Source organism: Chiloscyllium plagiosum, unplaced genomic scaffold (assembly GCF_037043375.1).
Source record: "Chiloscyllium plagiosum isolate Xiang-an unplaced genomic scaffold, Cpla_swu_hap1 HiC_scaffold_10, whole genome shotgun sequence".
Lineage (NCBI taxonomy): Eukaryota > Metazoa > Chordata > Chondrichthyes > Orectolobiformes > Hemiscylliidae > Chiloscyllium > Chiloscyllium plagiosum.
Window position 1 is genome coordinate 92751985 of NW_028270148.1, and position 19926 is coordinate 92771910.

At 43.0% G+C, this 19926-nt stretch overlaps 1 protein-coding gene across 4 annotated transcripts in view; it reads left to right on the forward strand.

The window, feature by feature from the left end:
• ninl (ninein-like) overlaps positions 1–19926 on the forward strand; it is a 160007-nt gene that overhangs the window by 64443 nt on the left and 75638 nt on the right. For 3 of the 4 annotated variants that reach the window (XM_087991556.1, XM_087991559.1, XM_087991557.1), the window contains exons 7-9: positions 232–375; positions 1268–1435; positions 14025–14161. In XM_087991556.1, coding sequence (XP_087847682.1) covers positions 232–375; positions 1268–1435; positions 14025–14161 — 449 coding nt within the window. The remainder of the gene's footprint in view (positions 1–231; positions 376–1267; positions 1436–14024; positions 14162–19926) is intronic. The other variant, XM_087991558.1, reaches the window with a different exon arrangement.

Genomic DNA, 19926 nt, shown 5'->3' on the forward strand with positions numbered 1-19926 from the left:
GTTGTTTGTGGGAGCTTACTGAGTGCAAATTGATGACTGTACTTCAGACGTACTACTTTGGCTGTGAAGCTCTTCAAAACGTCCTGACGTCATAAAACATACTAAGTAAATGCAGAGTATTCTTTCTAATTTACCTGATTCTAGCCTGGCCTAACTCCTTGCCACCCCATCACTTATTGGTGTGAAGTCTTGGCTCTGTGTGTTTAAGGTGCCATGAACCTTTTTCCACAGGAAGTTGATGATCTATTCAGAAAGTTGGATAAAGACGGTGATGGAAACGTGAGCCGCAATGAGTTTCTTCTTGGCTTATTTCGGCATGGATCTGCTGCTTCAGTCCCTTCCACACCCTGCAAGCAGAGACATTGTCTCCATCAGGTTAGGCCACATTAAGTTAATCTTTTGTAAACTATTACTTAATATATAATGTCAAGCTTGGGTCCTCATCATTTTTTTTCTTTTCACATGGTTCACCAATTGTTCCTCCATCATGTAGTTGCCAATCTAGGAGCTTCATTCTTTCCACTTCATTCTTTTCCTGTTGCTTCTTGCATTATTTCCCTGCTATTTTGTTCAGAATAGCTCATTTTCCCCCTTACTGCAACTACGTTTGCCTACATCCTGTACTACCATTGACTCAATGCTCTATCTTCCCTTCTTGCAAACCTTCCCTTGCACTGTCTTCCCTAACTGCTTGGCACCCCATCACTTAGCCTGAATACTTAGCACTTCATCTCTTCACGGCTGCCATGCCATCACCTTTGCATTGCTCACACTCTCCCCTACTTCTCTCCTCTGATCCCTTACCCTCGACCTATCCATCATCAAGCTGAAACCCTTGCACTCATTCACTCATCTAAATTGCTAAGTTCTCTCATTCTTCTGGAGGCCTCCTTGTTTCCCAGTATTATAAGAACATTGAGCTATAAAGGAGGTACTTCTGAAGCTTCCAAAGGCATGAACAGTGTCAATAAAAGGGAATCGGGCAGCATTGAAACAATCTCTCAAGTGGAACAAGAACAGAGGGCCTCCGACTCTGATGATGAATAACAAGCCAAGGCAGGCAAATTCTGAATTGGTGCTATATCTGATGATTTGGAAAGAAGAGAAATCAACCAATTGAGCAGTGGAACAGTGACAAATTGAACTTGTTTGTAGCAGTCTCTTAAAGAAGAATTCCAGAAGTAAGGAGTGACAAATACAATTCCCAGGTAGTCAATTTTGGTAACTAAGTTTGCTTGCATGAAGAATCAATTATTTTCTCTTTCAGAACTTTAAGGCGAACAGATGTAGAACAGCAACTCCATCCTTGATATCAAACACTGTTGGTTTGCAACTGTTTTCTGGTCTTGATGATGGTACTGGTTACGCAACACCGGGACAAATAATCAGCATGTGGCAAGAAGATGGAATTAAAAACAGTCAGGAGATTTTAAAGGTGAGACTGAGCATATTTTGAGAGCACTAGGGAATGCATCATGTTCTGGCTGAGTTAAATCAAGGTCCGGTTTGCCTTCTCAAGTGGACCAAAAAGATTCCATGGCACTATTCTAAAGAACAGGGCGATCTCCCTGGTATTCTGACCAATAATTATTATTTGACTGACATCACCAATCCACAGTATCTGGACATTATCTGAGTACAATAACGTTTCTGGTTATTTCTGGGATTGCAATGTATGCAAATTGGCTTCTCTATTTCCTATGCTAACACAATGACAGGACTTAGAAACGGTGAAAGGTGCCATATGATACGAGCGTTTAAAATTTCATTTAAGGAAGTCATTTCCCTTTTCTTTCTAAAGAAAGGAAATGACACTTCTGGTAGTTATTAAATTTATGTATTTTAAATATTTTCAATTGTATTATTTCTGAGCTAAGCTCGCTTTGCGGATAGTAAGTACTTCCTGTGTCTTTTTTCATATTTCATCTATCTAGAGTTTTTGAACTGTTTTTGAATTGTTTTTTAATAATTGGATAATTATTTCTCCCTTCCTACTAAAAAGGGAACCAAATTATTCAGAAATCAATAGCTGTACTTATCATATGAAAATGGAGCTAACTTAGTAAAGAAACTTGAAAGGTTGTTGGGCATCCAATGCAAAAGGTGTGTCCATGGATCTTGTAAATTAGCCTGTCCATGTAAACAAGGATTTTGGTGGTCTTTCTCATGTTAGCTGATCTAATTTGGGACAGAATAGAACTATGATAACATAGAATACTGCAGCATAGAAAGATCTAACCAACTGGTTCTACACTTCCCCTTGCGCACTGAAAATCTTTCCTTTTCAACAACAAGGAAAGCTAGTACTGACATTTGGTATAGCTCTGCTTTGGTAAAGAGGTCAGCACGTTAGTTTTATTTCAGTTGGTGTTGAAATTTTGAGACTATGCTGATTATTTTTAGATAAAGATCCGATACAATGTGAGAGGAATACATTCTCTTACATAGATCAATAGGTTTATTTAAAGCTATTTTTGAACCATTGCATCAAGGAATAGGAGAAATAAGATGATTTATTTTCAAATGGTTTAATCAATTCAATTTATATCTTGGGATTGCTGTAATTCATACAACTGCACTCCCACATTTGTCTGTTCCTCTTCTGACCCCTCATTGCCTCCTGCTCACTGTCCCACACCTTTACTCTTTGCAAGTGAGGGAGCAGGGTCGTGAGTGGGTAGGAGGCAATGTAGGTTTGGAAGCTAGGCAGCAAGCAGAGGGCTGAGTGTAAGTTTGCATGTACCAAAGGGCAGAAGGATGCCAACGTTCCTGACACACATCGATGACTGACTGTAGCTTTGACTTCCTGCCCTAATGTGGTGTCATGAGATGTAGTGTTTTTGCATTTGGGCACACATGTGGATTGAGAGCTTGAAGGAGGGAGCAGAACAGAGTTAACTTGCAGAAATATTGTTTTTAACACTGCTTGTAAAGTGATATTTTCAGCAATCAGGAAGGATTTAAAACTGCTAGAAAGACTGTGTTCAAGAGGTGCCGAAACCAAGTGTCGCCAACACCACATTTGCTCTTAATTTTCATTGCAATCTGTTGCAGCTTCTTGCAGTTTCATTGTGTTCAGTCATTTTAGTTATGTGCTGTTTATTCATGCAATAAGTTGCAGTCGGTAAATTGCAAATAATGACCAGAGTAAGAGCAAAAGTAGGCTATCTAGCATCTGCTCTGGCTTTTAATACCTACTCTGATAATCCTTAACTCTACTTTCTTTTCCCATAATCATCAATTTTCCTCTATCTGAGTTCTGATGAAGGGACACTGGACTCGAAATATTAACTGTTTTTCTCTCTACATATGCTGCCAGACCTGCTGAGTTTCTCTCGCATTTAAATTTCTAGTATCCACAGTCCTTGGTGTTTATTTTAATACTCTCAATTCACTTACTGATTAAAAGTCTGTCTATCTCAGCCTTTAATATATTGATTGACCCACACTCTCTATCCCTCTGTGATAAAGACTTTTACAGATTTCATGGCTTGTTTTTTTTTTTGACACTTTTTCATTGTATTCAATGTTCATATTGAAGCATTTGCACTTCAACCTGACTTTGTTTGTTTGTTTCTCTCTTTTTCTCTCTCTCTCTCTCTCTCTCTCTCTCTCTCTCTCTCTCTCTCTCTCTCTCTCTCTCTCTCTCTCTCTCTTTCTCTCTCTTTCTATACTTCACTGTTTCCTTTGTCTTTTGTACCATCAAACTGTTTTGCCACGTAATCTCTCCTATTTCCAGCCTTTCCTTTTGTTACAAGAAACAGACATTACCGGAGAAACTTAGCAGATCTGGCAGTATCTGTAGAGAGAATGCAGAGTTAATCTTTTGAGTCCAGTGACACCCTTCCCTGTTCTTTCCATTTTCTCCCACCGCCAACACTATCCCTAACGCTTGATTAAAATCTACTGGATCTCTATCCTTTTCAAGTTGTGACCAACCCCATTGAATGTTAACTGTTTGTCTCCACAAATGCTGCCAGACCTGCTGAGTTCGTCCAGCATTTTCTTTTTTTATTTCCACTTTAAGCTGTGTCGTTTTCATGCAATATGCTTTATGGCAGATCAAGAAACACTGAATTGCTACAGAATCTTAGAATCTTAGAATCATAGAATCCCTACAGTGCCGAAAGTGGCCATTTGGCCCCCTAAGTCTGCACTGACTCTCTGGAGAGCATCCAATCAAATCCAGCCCTCTACCTTACCCCAGTAACCCTGCATTTCCCATGGCTAACCCACCTAGCTGGCACATCTGTAGAAACTATGAGCAATTTGGCATGGCCAATCCACCAAAGCTGCACATCTTTGGACTATGGGAGGAAACTGGAGCACCTGATGGAAACCCAGGGAGAATGTGCTAACTCCACACAGACAGTCACCTAAGACTTGATTCGAACCCGGGTCCCTGTCACTGTGAGGCAGCAATAGTATCCATTGTGTCTGCACTAGCTCTCCAAATGATTAATCCACTTAATTTAATTATTCTGCCTTTTCCATGTAACCCTGTGCATTCTTTGTTTTAAGATCTTATGGAAAGAGGAAAAAAAACATCTAACCACTTCACTTGCCATTCTTAGGCTAATTCATTATAGGATAATATTGATATCAGAATATAGAAACAAAAATAGACATTGACCCCGCCTGACTATATTTTGGCATTCAGTTAAATCATGAATAATCTGTAAATCTACTTATGCTATTAAATTTATTAACCATGTCTAAATCCATTTACAGCCTTGGTTCTGTAGCACTGCGTGTCCATGCCCAAGCATAATCTATCAATATAATAGAACAAAGAACAGAAGATTTGATTGTGTTTGTGTTAAAAAAAATCTATCAGATCTTCAGTTTTCAAATTGTCATTTGAGCTAGCAGTAACCAACTTTCAGAGGGAATATGTTCTAGATTTCCAATGCCAGTTGTGCAAAGAAGTATTTTTTGAGATAAACCTTTAATGGCCTTAAGACCATAAGACATAGGAGTGGAAGTAAGGCCATTCGGCCCATTGAATCCACTCTGCCATTCAATCATGGCTGATGGGCATTTCAATTCCACTTACCCGCATTCTCCCCGTAGCCCTTAATTCCTTGTGACATCAAGAATTTATCAATCTCTGCCTTGAAGACATTTAGCGTCCCGGCCTCCACTGCACTCCGCGGCAATGAATTCCACAGGCTCACCACTCTCTGGCCGAAGAAATGTCTCCGCATTTCTGTTCTGAATTTACCCCCTCCAATTCTAAGGCTGTGTCCACGGGTTCTAGTCTCCTCGCCTAATGGAAACAATTTCCTAGGATCTACCCTTTCCAAGCCAAGTATTATCTTGTAAGTTTCTATTAGATCTCCCCTTAATCTTCTAAACTCCAATGAATACAATCCCAGGATCCTCAGCCGTTCCTCGTATGTTAGACCTACCATTCCAGGGATCATCCGTGTGAATCTCCGCTGGACACTCTCCAGTGCCAGTATGTCCTTCCTGAGGTGTGGGGACCAAAACTGGACACAGTACTCCAAATGGGGCCTAACCAGAGCTTTATAAAGTCTCAGTAGCACAACGGTGCTTTTATATTCCAACCCTCTTGAGATAAATGACAACATTGCATTCGCTTTCTTAATCACGGATTCAACCTGCATGTTTACCTTTAGAGAATCCTCGACTAGCACTCCCAGATCCCTTTGTAATTTGCCTTTATGACTTTTCTCACCGTTTAGAAAGTAGTCCATGCTTGTATTCTTTTTTCCAAAGTGCAAGACCTCGCATTTGCTCACATTGAATTCCATCAGCCATTTCCTGGACCACTCTCCCAAACTGTCTAGACCCTTCTGCAGCCTCCCCACTTCCTCAGTACTACCTGCCTGTCCACCTAACTTCGTATCATCGACAAACTTCGCTAGAATGCCCCCAGTCCCTACATCCAGATCATTAATTTATAACGTGAACAGCTGCGGCCCCAACACTGAACCCTGCGGGACACCGCTTGTCACCGGCTGCCATTCCGAAAAAGAACCTTTTATCCCAACTCTCTGCCTTCTGTCAGACAGCCAATCCTCCATCCATACCAGTAGCTCACCTCAAACACCATGGGCCCTCACCTTGCTCAGCAGCCTCCCATGTGGCACCTTATCAAAGGCCTTTTGGAAGTCTAGATAGACCACATCCATTGGGTTTCCCTGGTCTAACCTACTTGTCACTTCTTCAAAGAATTCCAACAGGTTTGTCAGGCACGACCTCCCCTTACTTAATCCATGTTGACTTGTTCTAATCCGACTCTGCTCTTCCAAGAATTTAGAAACCTCATCCTTAATGATGGATTCTAGAATTTTAGCAACAACCGAGGTTAGGCTAATTGGCCTATAATTTTCTATCTTTTGTCTTGATCCTTTCTTGAACAAGGGGGTTACAATAGCGATCTTCCAATCATCTGGGACTTTCCCTAACCCCAGTGACTTTTAAAAGATCTCAACCAACGCCTCCGTTATTTCCTCAGCCACCTCCCTCAGAACTCTAGGATAAGCCCATCGGGGCCAGGAGATTTATCAATTTTAAGACTTTTTAGCTTTTCTAGCACTTTCTCTTTTGTAATGGCAACCATACTCAACTCAGCCCCCTGACTCCCTTTAATTGTTGGGATATTACTCATGTCTTCCACTGTGAAGACTGACGCAAAGTACTTATTAAGTTCTCCAGTTATTTCCTTATCTCCCATCACTAGGCTTCCAGCATCAGTTTGAAGTGGCCCATTGCCTGTCATTTGTTTCTTATGTATTGAAAGAAACTTTTACTATCATTTCTAATATTACTGGCTAGCCTACCTTCATATTTGATCCTCTCCTTCCTTATTTCTCTCTTTGTTATCCTCTGTTTGTTTTTGTAGCCTTCCCAATCTTCTGATTTCCCAGTGCTCTTGGCCACTTTATAGGATCTCTCTTTTTCTTTAATACATTTCCTGACTTCCTTTGTCAGCCATGGCTGTCTAATCCCTCCCCGGATAATCTTTCTTTTCTTGGGGATGAACCTCTGTACAGTGTCCTCAATTATATCCACAAACTCCTGCTATTTTTGCTCTACTGTCTTCCCTGCTAGGCTCTGCTTCCAGTCTATTTTCATCAGTTCCTCTCTCATGCTCTCATAATTACCTTTATTTAACTGTAACACTATTACATCCGATTTTGCCTTCTCTATTTAACTGTAACACCATTACATCTGATTTTACCTTCTCTTATTTAACTGTAACACCATTACATCTGATTTTGCCTTCTCCTTGTTCCGAGTGTCCAGAAGAGATATATTTCCCGTTATCAACCCTGACACATCTTCCTATCATCCTAAACACCTTTCTTAAGCCACCCCTGAAATTTCTATATTCCTGGGAATACAAATCTTGACAACTTGTCCTCACATTAAATTATTTTAACCTCTGTATTTCTCTGCATGACCTGAACTCACTGTCTTGACTGGAATGCAGTCATGTACAAATATCCTTCCCAGTCTGCCATAGTCATGTGACCTCTACCATGAAGAACTCAAGCCATAACAGACATGCATTCATTTCAATACACTTCATATTGAACACAGTCTTGTGTTGCACACAGAAAACATGGTATCAGGACTGACACTGAGGTGAGTGTTGCATAGCTACCAATAGAGAGATCCAGCCTTTTGCACAGGTGTGCACTGCCACTAAAATAAATAAAAAGTTAAGAACAAGGAAGCTAGCCACAATTAATCACTGGTTATGAGAAAAAGGCTGCAGCTTTTCCCTCATCAGTTCCTGTTCCAATAACGGATTTATACAAAAATGGATTTATGAAATAGCAACACATTTGTTGATCAAGACAGAACAATTATGAGTTATTGTATTCTTATCATTCCTGGATAGAGACTGGTTCAAAGTATCTTAGGTCTCTCTGAAGAAAAGAAAAAAAATCAGAAAATTTAGAAGTTTTGAAGTTGAGCTTTGAGCCCCAATTAAAAATTATGTACGGACAGTGCATTTCAATATTAGGGACCAATGTGAAAAAGAATTCATTAATCAATATGTAACAATATCAACTCAACTTGCAGAATCTATGAATTTGTGAAATGAAAAGATGATCTAATTAAGACAGGATTGTTTTAGGCTGGGTGACACCACCAAGAGGATGGATTACTCTGTGGGAATGATTAACATGGGCGGCACGGTGGCACAGTGGTTAGCACTGTTGCCTCGCAGCGCCAGAGACCCGGGTTCAATTCCCGCCTCAGGCGACTGACTGTGTGGAGTTTGCACGTTCTCCCCGTGTCTGCGTGGGTTTCCTCCAGGTGCTCCGGTTTCCTCCCACAATCCAAAGATGTGCAGGTCAGGTGAATTGACCATGCTAAATTGCCCCTAGTGTTAGGTAAGGGGCAAATGTGGGGGTATGGGTGGGTTGCGCTTCGGCGGGTCGGTGTGGACTTGTTGGGCCGAAGGGCCTGTTTCCACACTGTAATGTAATGTAATCTAATCTAATCTAATATGAACAATGATCTGGAGTTTCAGATCACAGAGGGCAAGTAAAGTGCCACTCTTCTCAGCCAGGATAAGCCTAAAGCTTGAACTGATAACACTCAACATGCTAAAAGAGTGTAGAGTGTTGAAGCACACTAAACCACTGATCGTGTTCAGAGGGTTATGATGTCTTTTAGGAGAGTGTAATCTTGAAATAGATGTGAACACAAGATGCGATCAGAATTTGCTAAGGAAAGTTCCAGCTGTCCTTGAGACCAGGCTGAAAGGCAAGGAAACTGGAATAGACAGGAGTAATCCAGCAAGTAGGCAAAAGTGAGGACTGCAGATGCTGGAAATCAGAATCTAGATTAGAGTGGTGCTGGAAAAGCTCAGCAGGTCAGGCAGCATCCAAGGAGCAGGAAAACCGACGTTTCCTGATGAAGGGCTTTTGCCTGAAATGGTGGTTTTCCTGCTCCTCGGATGCTGCCTGACCTGCTGTGCTTTTCCAGCACCACTCTGACCTAGTAACAACTCCTATGGATTATCACCGTGGTAACAGTGAGACAACCCGTAGAGAAATTGAGCACGTCTCACACAAACAAGGCAATCCTTGAATGGAGAATGTCACCTACTGAAGGAATGGAAAGTAATCCAGTGCAAAGACCAATGTCATTGTGTGCCTAAACTACGCTATCAATAGCAAAAAAGCAACTGAAGCCAGAGGTAATATCAGACATGAGTGAGCAAAATCAAGATGAATTGGTAGAAAGCCAAATTTCATTTTGATAAGTGTGAACCAGTCAGGATACAAATACCTAACAACCTCAACAAAAGCCATCCTAATTGGCAATTTCGGACTAGTATGGAGCAGTTTTCAAGTCGACTCGGTGAAAGTGCATGACCTTGTATACCGTTATAACTGTAGTCACCTTCACCCAACTGCAAAGACTGTGCCTCCTGTACAGGCGGCTGATCAGGAAGAGTGAATGCAACACTTGCTCAGAATGCAGAGCAGCACAGCAACCCGTCAACAAAAATGGAACAACAATGGGCCCAACAGTGATAGCAAATCACACAGGAATGATACTCCCCAGGAAAAAAACATCACCCAGATGATTAGCCAGTGATGATAATCTGTACATGTACCATTTAAGACACCAGCAGGACTCTAGGACAAAATTCTCTTGAATTTTTTCTCAGTCCGAAAACAGAAGTCAGTGTATCAGCACATCATTCGGTGGAACTTTGGAGTGGCTGTGTTGCCACACAGCTTAAAGGGAACATTATTAAAGGACAATCTGTTTAATCCATCTGCAGAGACTGATGGGAATAGGAAATTGCTAATGCATGAGTACAGGTCTGCGTACAGTTGGTCATGTGGGAAAAGAAACATTAAATGATGTATGCAATTTTGTTCTTTGCTTTTTACATTAAAAAATGGATGTTTGGATTGGAATTTGTTGGTGCAAGTATCCTTCCTCGTCTGCTCTATGTTAGTTGTGATTTCTACCATGAGGCTCCATGCTTTAGGTAGCCAATTTAAATTCATTTCAGTATTGTGTTGAACATGTGTATCGTTGTTTTGTACACATGATACATATACCTCTTCAAGTCCCCATATCCTTCCTGAGGACCTGGGGTGAGAAATAAACATGATGTTTTGGATGTGGATAGGTTTTTGTAATTGCAGTATAATCGGTAATGCTTTACATGAGTCAGAGGACTTAATGATGTTCTATTAGGTGAGTAATTCTGCTTTGTGCTGATAATGCAAGGGGCAAGTGAAAAAGAGCACTCCCTGTGCCTCAAATATATGTAAATATAATCTTGTACAAGGAAGACACGCCTTTGGTTTGTTTGTCGGGACAGAGTTTATTTGTTTGTTCCTTCGTATGCTACTGCATAGAACTAAACAACTTCGTGACAATGTATGTTTATAAAGATATTTTTATGAATAAAGTATATTTTTGAAATAAAAAGACAACTGAACCAAAATGTACTACTTTCTGTTAAATGTCACACATTTGTGTTTATTTGAAGAGACCATATAGAAATTGAGCAGTTTATAGTGAGAGCAACGATTGGATACTTCTGATAAACCAATCCAGTGTGTTGTCCTGGTCAAATATATTTGGCCCATCATACTGGTGCTGAATCTTTAAAACATCTAACCAATTAATCTCATCTCACCCTTTTCTCCGTAACTCTGCAATTTTTTTTCTTTTCAAACATGTATCCAATTTATTTTGAAAGTTACTGTTAAACGCAGCAAGTTCAGTCCAGATCATTGACCCACTATAGATTTTTTTAAAAAAAAGTTAAATTCTCATTATCGCTCAAGTACTTTACTGTTAATCTTAAATCTGTATTCGAGGTTGTGGATATATTCGTCGAGCTGGGAAGTTGATTTGCAGACGTTTCAACCCCAGTAAGCAACATCTTCAGTGCTTGGAGCTTCCTGTGAAGTGCTCCTGTACTGTCTATTCTGAAATTTATTTGGTTCCATTTTGCTGGTTCCAGTTGTTCATTGTAGTGGCAGGTATATTGGGCTTAGGTTTATGTGCTTGTTGATGGAGTCTGTAGCTGAGTCCCATGTTTCTAGAAATTCTGTGGCTGTCTTATGTTTAGGTTGTCGTATGATCGTTGTGTTCTCCCAGGTGAATTTGTGGTCTTTGTCATCTGTGTGTATGGCTACTGAGGACAGCTGGTTTGGGTGGTTGCTGTTCTGGTTCAGGACCTGGTCGATGTGTAGTTTTCCTGTACGCTTTTATTGTGCATTGACCATTCTGTATTCTTTGTAACATCTCATTCAGGAATGGGAGTTGATTGTTGGTTTCCTCCTGTCATAAATCTGATCCCTGTGAGTATGGTGGTGATAATCCGGTGTGGGTGCTCGATATCTGTCCTCTTATTGATAGCAAAAGTGTTGGATTTGTGGTAGGGCTGTTTGTTCCAATCTTTGCATTACTGCTTCTGCTATGAGCCCAGAGATGGGTGAGCCCATAGGTATTCCACTTATCTATTCATATATGTAGCTATTGAATGTGAAGCGTGTCGTCAAGCACAGGTCTGGTAGTTAGAGTATGCAGTCCTTGTTGATAGGTTCCCCGGCATGTTGTCTGTTCTGTTTGTCCAGGAGTTTGGCTGTTGTCTTTGTGGCCAGGGTTTTAATCAATTGAGGTTAGTAGTGCTGTTACATGGAATGACACCATTGCTTCGTCCTTGTCTATGTTTATGTTCTTGATGTTTTCTAGGAATTCCTGTGATGATTGTATGGTTTGCTTGGACTGCTAATAAGATGTTTTAGTTTTTGTTGGCGTTCTTCTGCCAGTTTGTGCGATTATGTTGCCTGGGGTTGCCGCAATGGGTCTAAGTGGTATGTCTAGTTTGTGTACTTGGGGTAATCTGAAAATCTTGGGGTGTTATTACTTTCTGGTTTCATACTTTGTAGGTTAATCCAGGTTATTAGTCCGTTTTTTTTTGTAGGTTCCATAGTGTGTTGTTTATTCTGTTGGTGAGCTGTGGCGTGGGGCCACACTCCCTCTGTAGGTAGGTGTCAGTATCTGCAAGTAGTCTCTCCGCTTTCTGAATATATTTGGTCTTGTCCATGATAACAGTCATTCTGCCCTTGTGCACTGGTACTATGATTATGTTCTTGTCATTTTTGAGTGTTTTTAGGGCTTCTCTCTTTGTTGTTGAGGTTGTTCATTAGTCTTTATTAGTAAGGGTACAATGGTTTGTCTGACTGCTTGCTATGTCACTTCGGTTAGTCTGTTAGTTCTGAGCATACATTCTAGTGCAGCTAGTAAGTCTGTTGATTTTGCATCCCTATGGTTGAGGTTGAGTCCCTTGGCTAGTACCGCCTTTTCTATATCTGTGAGCTGTTAGTTGGAGAGGTTGCTATGTCCTGTTGTCTGGTAGTACCATTTTCCTTCTGTATGTGGTTCTGCTCTGTCTTATGGTAATTGCCACAGTCCATTCCTAATTTGTTTTTGAAATTTACAATTTTTGGCATGCAATTTCTTGTCTGTACTGGTGTAGTCTGTTGAGACCATCCTGACATGGTTTTGTCTGACTTGTTTGTTTCTGTGGCTTGTGGGTTGTTGATCGGTGGTCTCCATCTAATCTGACACACGTTTGTAGAATTTGATTCCTTCAGCATCCATATAGGAATCAGAGTTGTTCATAGGTAGTGCTTAGGCAGTTGGCACAGGAGCACACATCGGATTACCAACACCATACTCACTGGGATCAGATTTAAGAGTGAGGAGAACATCAACAATCAACTCCCATTCCTGGATGTGATGTTACAAAGAACACAGAATGGTGAGTGAACCACAAAAGTGTGCTGTAAAGGACCAGGTCCTGAACTACAACAGCAACCACCCAAACACACACACAAGGGAAGCTGCATTAGGATTGTGTTCAAAAGGACTACAACACACTGCAGTACTCCTGACCTATGAAGGGAAGAAGGAGATCACCTCTACAGAATATTCGCCAAGAACGGATATCCCCATAACTTCATCCATAGATGCCTAATAGACAAACAACGTGACGAGGACATGCCATGACCTAATTCACTAGCCACAGTACCTTACATTGAATAAAAGTCTCGGAACTGACAGCCAGATTACTCCGCCCACTTGGGTTCATGATAGCCCATAAACCGACAGCCAGGCACAGACCCAGCTCACCAGGACAAAAGACCCTACACCCATCATGTGCAAGACTAAAGTAATTTACATGATTCCATTCAGACACTGCACAAAACACTATATAGAATAAATAGGCAGACAACTAGCAATCTGCATCCACGGGCACCAACTAGCCACTAACCGCCACAACAGCTGTCCCTAGTAGCCATACACACAGATGACAAAGACCACAAATTCACCTGGGACAACACAATGATCATAGGCCAACCTAAACATAGGACAGCCAGAGAATTTCTAGAAGCATGGCACTCAGCCACTCCATCAACAAGTTCATTGACCGAGGCCCAATATACCGGCCATTACAACGACCAATTGGAACTGGCAACTAGAAGCAGCAGAAACTGAACCAAATAAATTCCAGAAGAGAGAATACAGCAGTGCCTCACAGGAGGCTCCAAAGCACTGAAGATGTCACCTAGACAGGGAACGAAACGTCTGCAAATCAACCCTCCCAGCTCGGCGAACATACCCACAAGCACAACAACCGGAACCCGAGCTGCAACTCTTTACACAAGCCTTGAATTATCAACTGTCCAGACTGTTTGTTTCTTATTTACTGCAGTAATAAACATTGCACAATTTTGAACATATCTATGAAATCTCCCTTTTACCACCTCAGTTTTATGGGTATGCACCTATTTTAAATGCATTATTCTACAAAAGTGTAATTCATATTCTGATGTAGGAATCTTTGCATATGTGCTTTTTCTACCTCCCCCACCCCCCCCCCCCCCCCCCCACCAAAAAAAAAAATTCATTGATCCATTCATTTAATGGTGTAGGTTATGGAAGCAAATTTGCAGCATTCACTGTTTAAAATGCTAATTGTTCCTTTTTGACAGACATTAGACTTTGATGTGGAACAGAAGGTGAACCTTGCACACCTAACCAAAGCACTTGACAATGAGTTATTGACCAGCAAAAATGGAATTCATCAAGCCGCATTCTCCTGTTACAGAAATGAAATAAATGGCCTTCAGTAAGTGCGTTCCTTTTAATGTCCTTTTAAGTCATAATTATTTTCCGTTTTGATGAGTGTCATCCATGGCTAATCAGTGGCTGATGGTGGAACACTTGCTTCAAAATCAGAAGGTCAGAGTTCAAGCCAAAGACTTGAGCACTAAGGGCTGATGTTCCAGTGTAGTACAGAAGGAATGCTGCATTTTCCAAGGTACTGTCTTTCAGCTGGGATATTAAACAGGGATGGCTGCTTCTTGGGTAGATGTAAAAGATTCGAAAACTGTATTTTGAAGAACAGCAGAGTTCTCCTTGGTGTCCTGGCCAATGTTTATTCCTCAGCCACATTATTAAAACTAATTGACTAACATTATTTATCTATGCACACTGGCATTTTTACAACAGTGATTACCTTAAAAAATGTACGTAATTGGCTGTATAGTGGTTTGGGACAGTCTAAGGTTGTGGAAAACAAAAAGTAAATGGAGCTTTTTTCCTTCTTAGTTCTGAAAATGTTAAACTCTTCTGTATCCCTATATAACATTAAGCACCTCCTAGCTTAAATGCTGCAGTTTCAAACAACCTGTGAACTGGAAGTCATGGCACTTAAAGATTTAAATAATTTAACTCTCCTTTTAAAGTCAGGTTCCAGCATCTGCAGTCATTGTTTTTACTTCTTCAGTTAAAAATCCCTATCTTGCTGATCCATCTGCCATCTGGTGACTGTTGAAGGTATTGCTATATGGTTGTAAAAATTTTGTTTTGCACACTCCATTGTTTTGTTGGGAATACATGTGGATTAAGATGTTGACTTTCACTGTGAATAGACAAACTATCTAGAAACCATTAGAACTAACACTGTGTAAAAATATAAATAGCTTCTAAATGCAAAAAAAACCCCAGAAATTGCTGGAAATGCTCAGCAGGTCTGGCAGCATCTGTGTAGAGAAATCAGAGTTAACGTTTCGGGTCCAGTGACCCTTCAGAACTGATTGTAGCTTGTATTTGCAGAAGAGAGGGTGGGGGGAGGGTCTGAGGAGTAAACAGTACCTGGTGATAGAGCCCAAAGAGAGAAGAACAGTTGGATAGACCAAGGAGTGGATAACAATCTGGCTAGGAGGGTGAATGGCTATTAATGGGGACTGTTAGTGGCTAACAATGGGTTGTGTGAATAGCAGACTATGTGGTAACAAAACCTGGTGTGTGGAGGTCGGGGCAAGGACATGGGGGAGTTCAAGCCCTGAAGTTATTGAACTCCATATTGAGTCCAGAAGGATGCAGGGTTCCCAAGTGGAAAATGAGGTGGTGTTCTTCCAGCTTGTGTTGAGCTTCACTGGACCATGGCAGCAAGCCAGATATTGGCCAGGGAACATGGTGGTGTGTTGAAGTGGCAGGCAACTGGAAGCTCAGGGTCTTTTTAGTGGATAGAACGTAGGTGTTTGTGGTGAAAGGGTTAAAATTGTGTCCCAATACATGTGTGAATCTAACCGAAAATGGAAGGTGTCGCTTAGTCCCGTGTGAATCTTATTACACACCTTCCCGTGTGAATCTTCTTATCTGTATGTGACCAGAATGGAATGTGTTTTTCAGCCTTGCTCTGCTGTTCACATGAATGTTTAGATCTCGAAAAGAGTATATCAGCTGGAAAAGTCTCCAGTTCGGTAGAGTCTGCTCCGGGGTTGCGTTTAACCGCCGAGCGTGGGTTGTTGGCAACCGCTCTACGAGAACTGACGGCTCCCAGTTCCGGTAACACGTAGAGTGAGTATAAACCAGACCCGTTGTAAGTACGAGACCTGGTTGTGGCGACGCTGCGGGGAATAAAACACTTATATTCTAGCAGACTCGCCTCTTGGCTGTTTGTTCTGTGTCAGACTACTTTCCTGCGAGCCTGGTCCTTGACCTTGAGAATTTTTTAAAACATTTTGGCGTAGTCGGCAGGATCAATCGCAATTGAGGAAAGATTTTGATACAGAACAATGTTTTGGAAAAAGGCTAAGAAACCAGAGGAACAAACTGTGGAGGTCCCGACCGTCCCGGGATGGCATGGACCGTGGCATGGCGTGGCAGTTTGTTTGAGAAATGGTGGGGGGCGACCGGAGAACTGGGAGGCCGAGGGCGTAGGAACCCCAGGGTCGCTGCTGTCCACCCTTGAGAGGATCCCAGTCCTGCCGAAGACCCCCTTGCCTGGGGTACAGCGGAGGATGTGGGCCTGTGCGGCGGCTTGTAGACAACAGTCAGACAAGCGCCAAAAAGCTGAAGCAGAATTAGCCCTCCTGAAACATGAGCAGGGACTCAGTTCGGGAGATGCCTCTATGTTGAGGCAGGAAATTATGAAGTTAAAAGCTGAATTGACAGCATTAACTGAACTAGCAGGACGAACTATTATGTATCTGTCTGCTAAGAAACGGAAAGAGAAAAGGAAGGTCCCTCGAACCCCGGACCCAGTACAAGTACGGGCGTTTGTAGCCCAGTTAAATAACGGGGATCGGTGGGATATCGATCATTGGGATGGGAACATTTGGGGAGATTCAGATGATCAGTACGAAGAGGACCCACCCGTACTCCAAGCTAAACCAGTGGTTAGGAGAAAGCAGGTTCAGAGACGTCTCCCAGTGCAACGGGAGGTAATGTTAGATGAGGAAGGAAACCCTATATGGAATGAACAAGGGGAGGCAATTATGCATGAATTACCGCGGGCTCAGCCTCCTGCAGAATTCTCTGAATTAACGGAAGACTTCACTACCGATGAGGTGCTGTTTATCACCCAGAAAACCCGACGTAATCCTGGGGAGCCGTTAGAGCTATGGCTAATTCGGCTCCTCGAGGAAGGGGGGCAACAAGTGCAGGTAGACTATCAGGATGCTCCCAAGTTTGGTGGATTAGCAAAGGATGCTGCCATAGACCTGGGGTACCGCAGACAAGCCAAGGATATGGTAATAGATCGCAGTATGGGGACCTTATTTGGGATGTATGCCAGGGCAGTGGCCGAACAGTATCCCTTCCCGTCCGATTGGCCCCCCTTGGAAGGAACTTGGACAACAATTAAGGAAGGGGTTCAGAGGCTAACCCGTTTGTGTGTGCGGGATGCCCTGTTGCTGGGAGTGCTGGACGAGGTAGATAACACAAATGTTAGTAGACAGACTAGAGACCACCTAGTGAAGACTGCCCCCCCCCCATTATAAACCACTGTTATTAACCATAATGTTGAGTGGACGGGGAGAAACCCTAGGAGATGCCCGTAGTATGATGAGGGAGATGGGTGGTTTGGGGGATTGGGGACCCACAACCCGTGCTTCTCAGGGGGGCACGGAGGGGCGTCGCCCTGAGGCTCGGGCAGGGGGAAAAGTAAACCCTAATCAAGGAAGTAACCAAGGCCCCTCACGGCGTGCTTTGTGGCAAGCTTTGATACGGGCGCAGGTCCCAGCATCGGAGATTGATGGCCTACCTACACCGGAATTAAAAGACTTATGCAGACGAAAGGGACTGAAGGTGTCCCGGGTAGAGACGGAGTCCCGACCCACTATGGAAGACCTAGTGGAATTACTAACACAAAAATGTCAGACACGGGGTCCGGTTGTTAATGAGCCTCGAAGGGGTAGAACTTCCACTTCCCAGCGGTGGGAATCCTCGGAGGACGAGGAGGAGGAGGAGGTACGGCCTCCCCTCCGAGAGTGTTATAAAGTGGATAGGCGTGGCCGGAAACCTAGTAAGAAAGGCAAGAACAAAGAAGGGCGAGGCAAACGTCTTTACCCAGTGCTGTCTGGGGAAGATGAATGGGAGGAACAATAGGAATCGGGCTAAGCCCCAAGGGTTTGCCCACGAACGAGACAATGGTCAGCAGACGACATTCGCAAATCCGTCCAAACCGTTATGGCTCTAGTGGACACAGGGGCGGAGGCCACCTTAATCTATGGGACGCCCCATAAGTTTAAAGGAACCCCAGTCACGCTGGTTGGGCTGGGAGGTAATCTGATTGAAGGAAAAACAGTACAATTGCCCCTAAAGATAGGTACAATGCCCATTAAAACTTATTCAATTATCATTACACCAGTTAGAGAATGGATCCTGGGAATGGACATTCTGGCCGGTTTAACACTTCACCTCCAACAAGGGAAGTTTGAATTTGGAATCACGAAAATGGCTTTGCGCTGTAGGACGGTGTTAGTGGGAAAGGTTAAAATGGACCCCTTCCCCATCCCGATCGCGTAATAAGTCTTAGACAGTATAGGATTCCCGGCGGACATAAAGAAATATCCGCCACAATTAAGGATTATTTGGAAGCGGGAGTGCTTAGGACATGCACCACGGCGTGGAATAACCCCTTATGGCCCGTACATAAAGCCGATGGGTCATGGCGGATGACGGTAGATTATCGGCAACTAAACCGTCACACTCCGGCCTTGACGGCAGCGGTCCCGGATGCCGTCACTATTATAGGACGAATCCAACATCATCCAGGGGTGTGGTACGGAGTAATTGATTTGGCTAATGCCTTCTTCACAATTCCTATTCCCGAAGATAGGCAGGAACAGTTCGCATTCACTTGGGAGGGTAGACAATTCACGTTCACGCGATTGCCCCAAGGATATCTGCATAGCCCTACTATCTGCCACCGGATAGTTGCAGAACACTTGGCTGCCTTTAAAGTGCCTGACGAAGTGATGATCTCGCACTATATTGACGATATGATGATACAGGGGACAAGTCAGAAGCAGGTTCAGGAATTGCTGGACCAACTGGTTCAACATATGCGAGGATATGGGTGGGAGATCAACCCAGCCAAAATCCAGGGTCCCTCACAAACGGTAAAATTCTTAGGAATCGTGTGGAACAAGGGGGAAAGGGAAATCACTGCGAAAGCTAAAAATAAGATTCAGGTCTTTGCCGTCCCTCACCCAGAAGGACGTGCAGCAATTTATTGGGTTATTCGGATTCTGGAGACAGCATATTCCCCATTTAGGACAAATTTTAAAACCTTTGTATCGAGTTACGAGGAAAAAGGCAGCGTTCGAATGGATGGAGGTCCATCAAACTGCATTTGAAATGGCCAAGCAAGCGATACAGCAAGCTGTATCCTTGGGAAAGATACAGTCAGGACCTGTAGAACTGCAAGTCTCAGCACAGGGGGATTATGCCAATTGGAGCTTATGGCAAAAACAGGGAAGAACCCGTAAGCCATTGGGATTTTGGTCCCGAAAATTACCCCCGGCAGGGGAACGGTATACCCCCTTTGAGAAACAGTTATTAGCATGCTACTGGGGCTTGGTGGAAACCGAAGCCCTGACCATTGGACATGAAGTGATCATGAGAACAGCTATCCCTATTCTTCCGTGGGTACTTAGTGACCCCACTACCCACCGAATAGGAACTGCCCAAGAGAGCAGCATCATTAAATGGAAATGGTATGTGTCGGAGAGAGTGCGGACTGGACAGAAAGGAGTGTCAGTCCTACATGAGCAAGTGGCGGAGGCCCCTGAGGAAGGGGAAAAACGGTTTGAGGTGATTAAATACAAGGAATCACCCGTTAAGATGGGAAAACGGTATGATGAACTGACCCCGGATGAACAAGCCACGGCTTGGTTCGTAGATGGGTCAGCCCAATGGAAAGCGGGACAGCGTAGATGGAAAGCTGCCGCCTTTAACCCAAAACAAGGCACTACCCTAGAAGAATTAGGGGAGGGAAAAAGTAGTCAGTGGGCAGAATTAAAAGCAGTGCATATGGTAGTCATGCAAGCAGGGGTCATGGGAGTTTGTTTGTTCTCTGACTCGTGGTCAGTGGTTCACGGC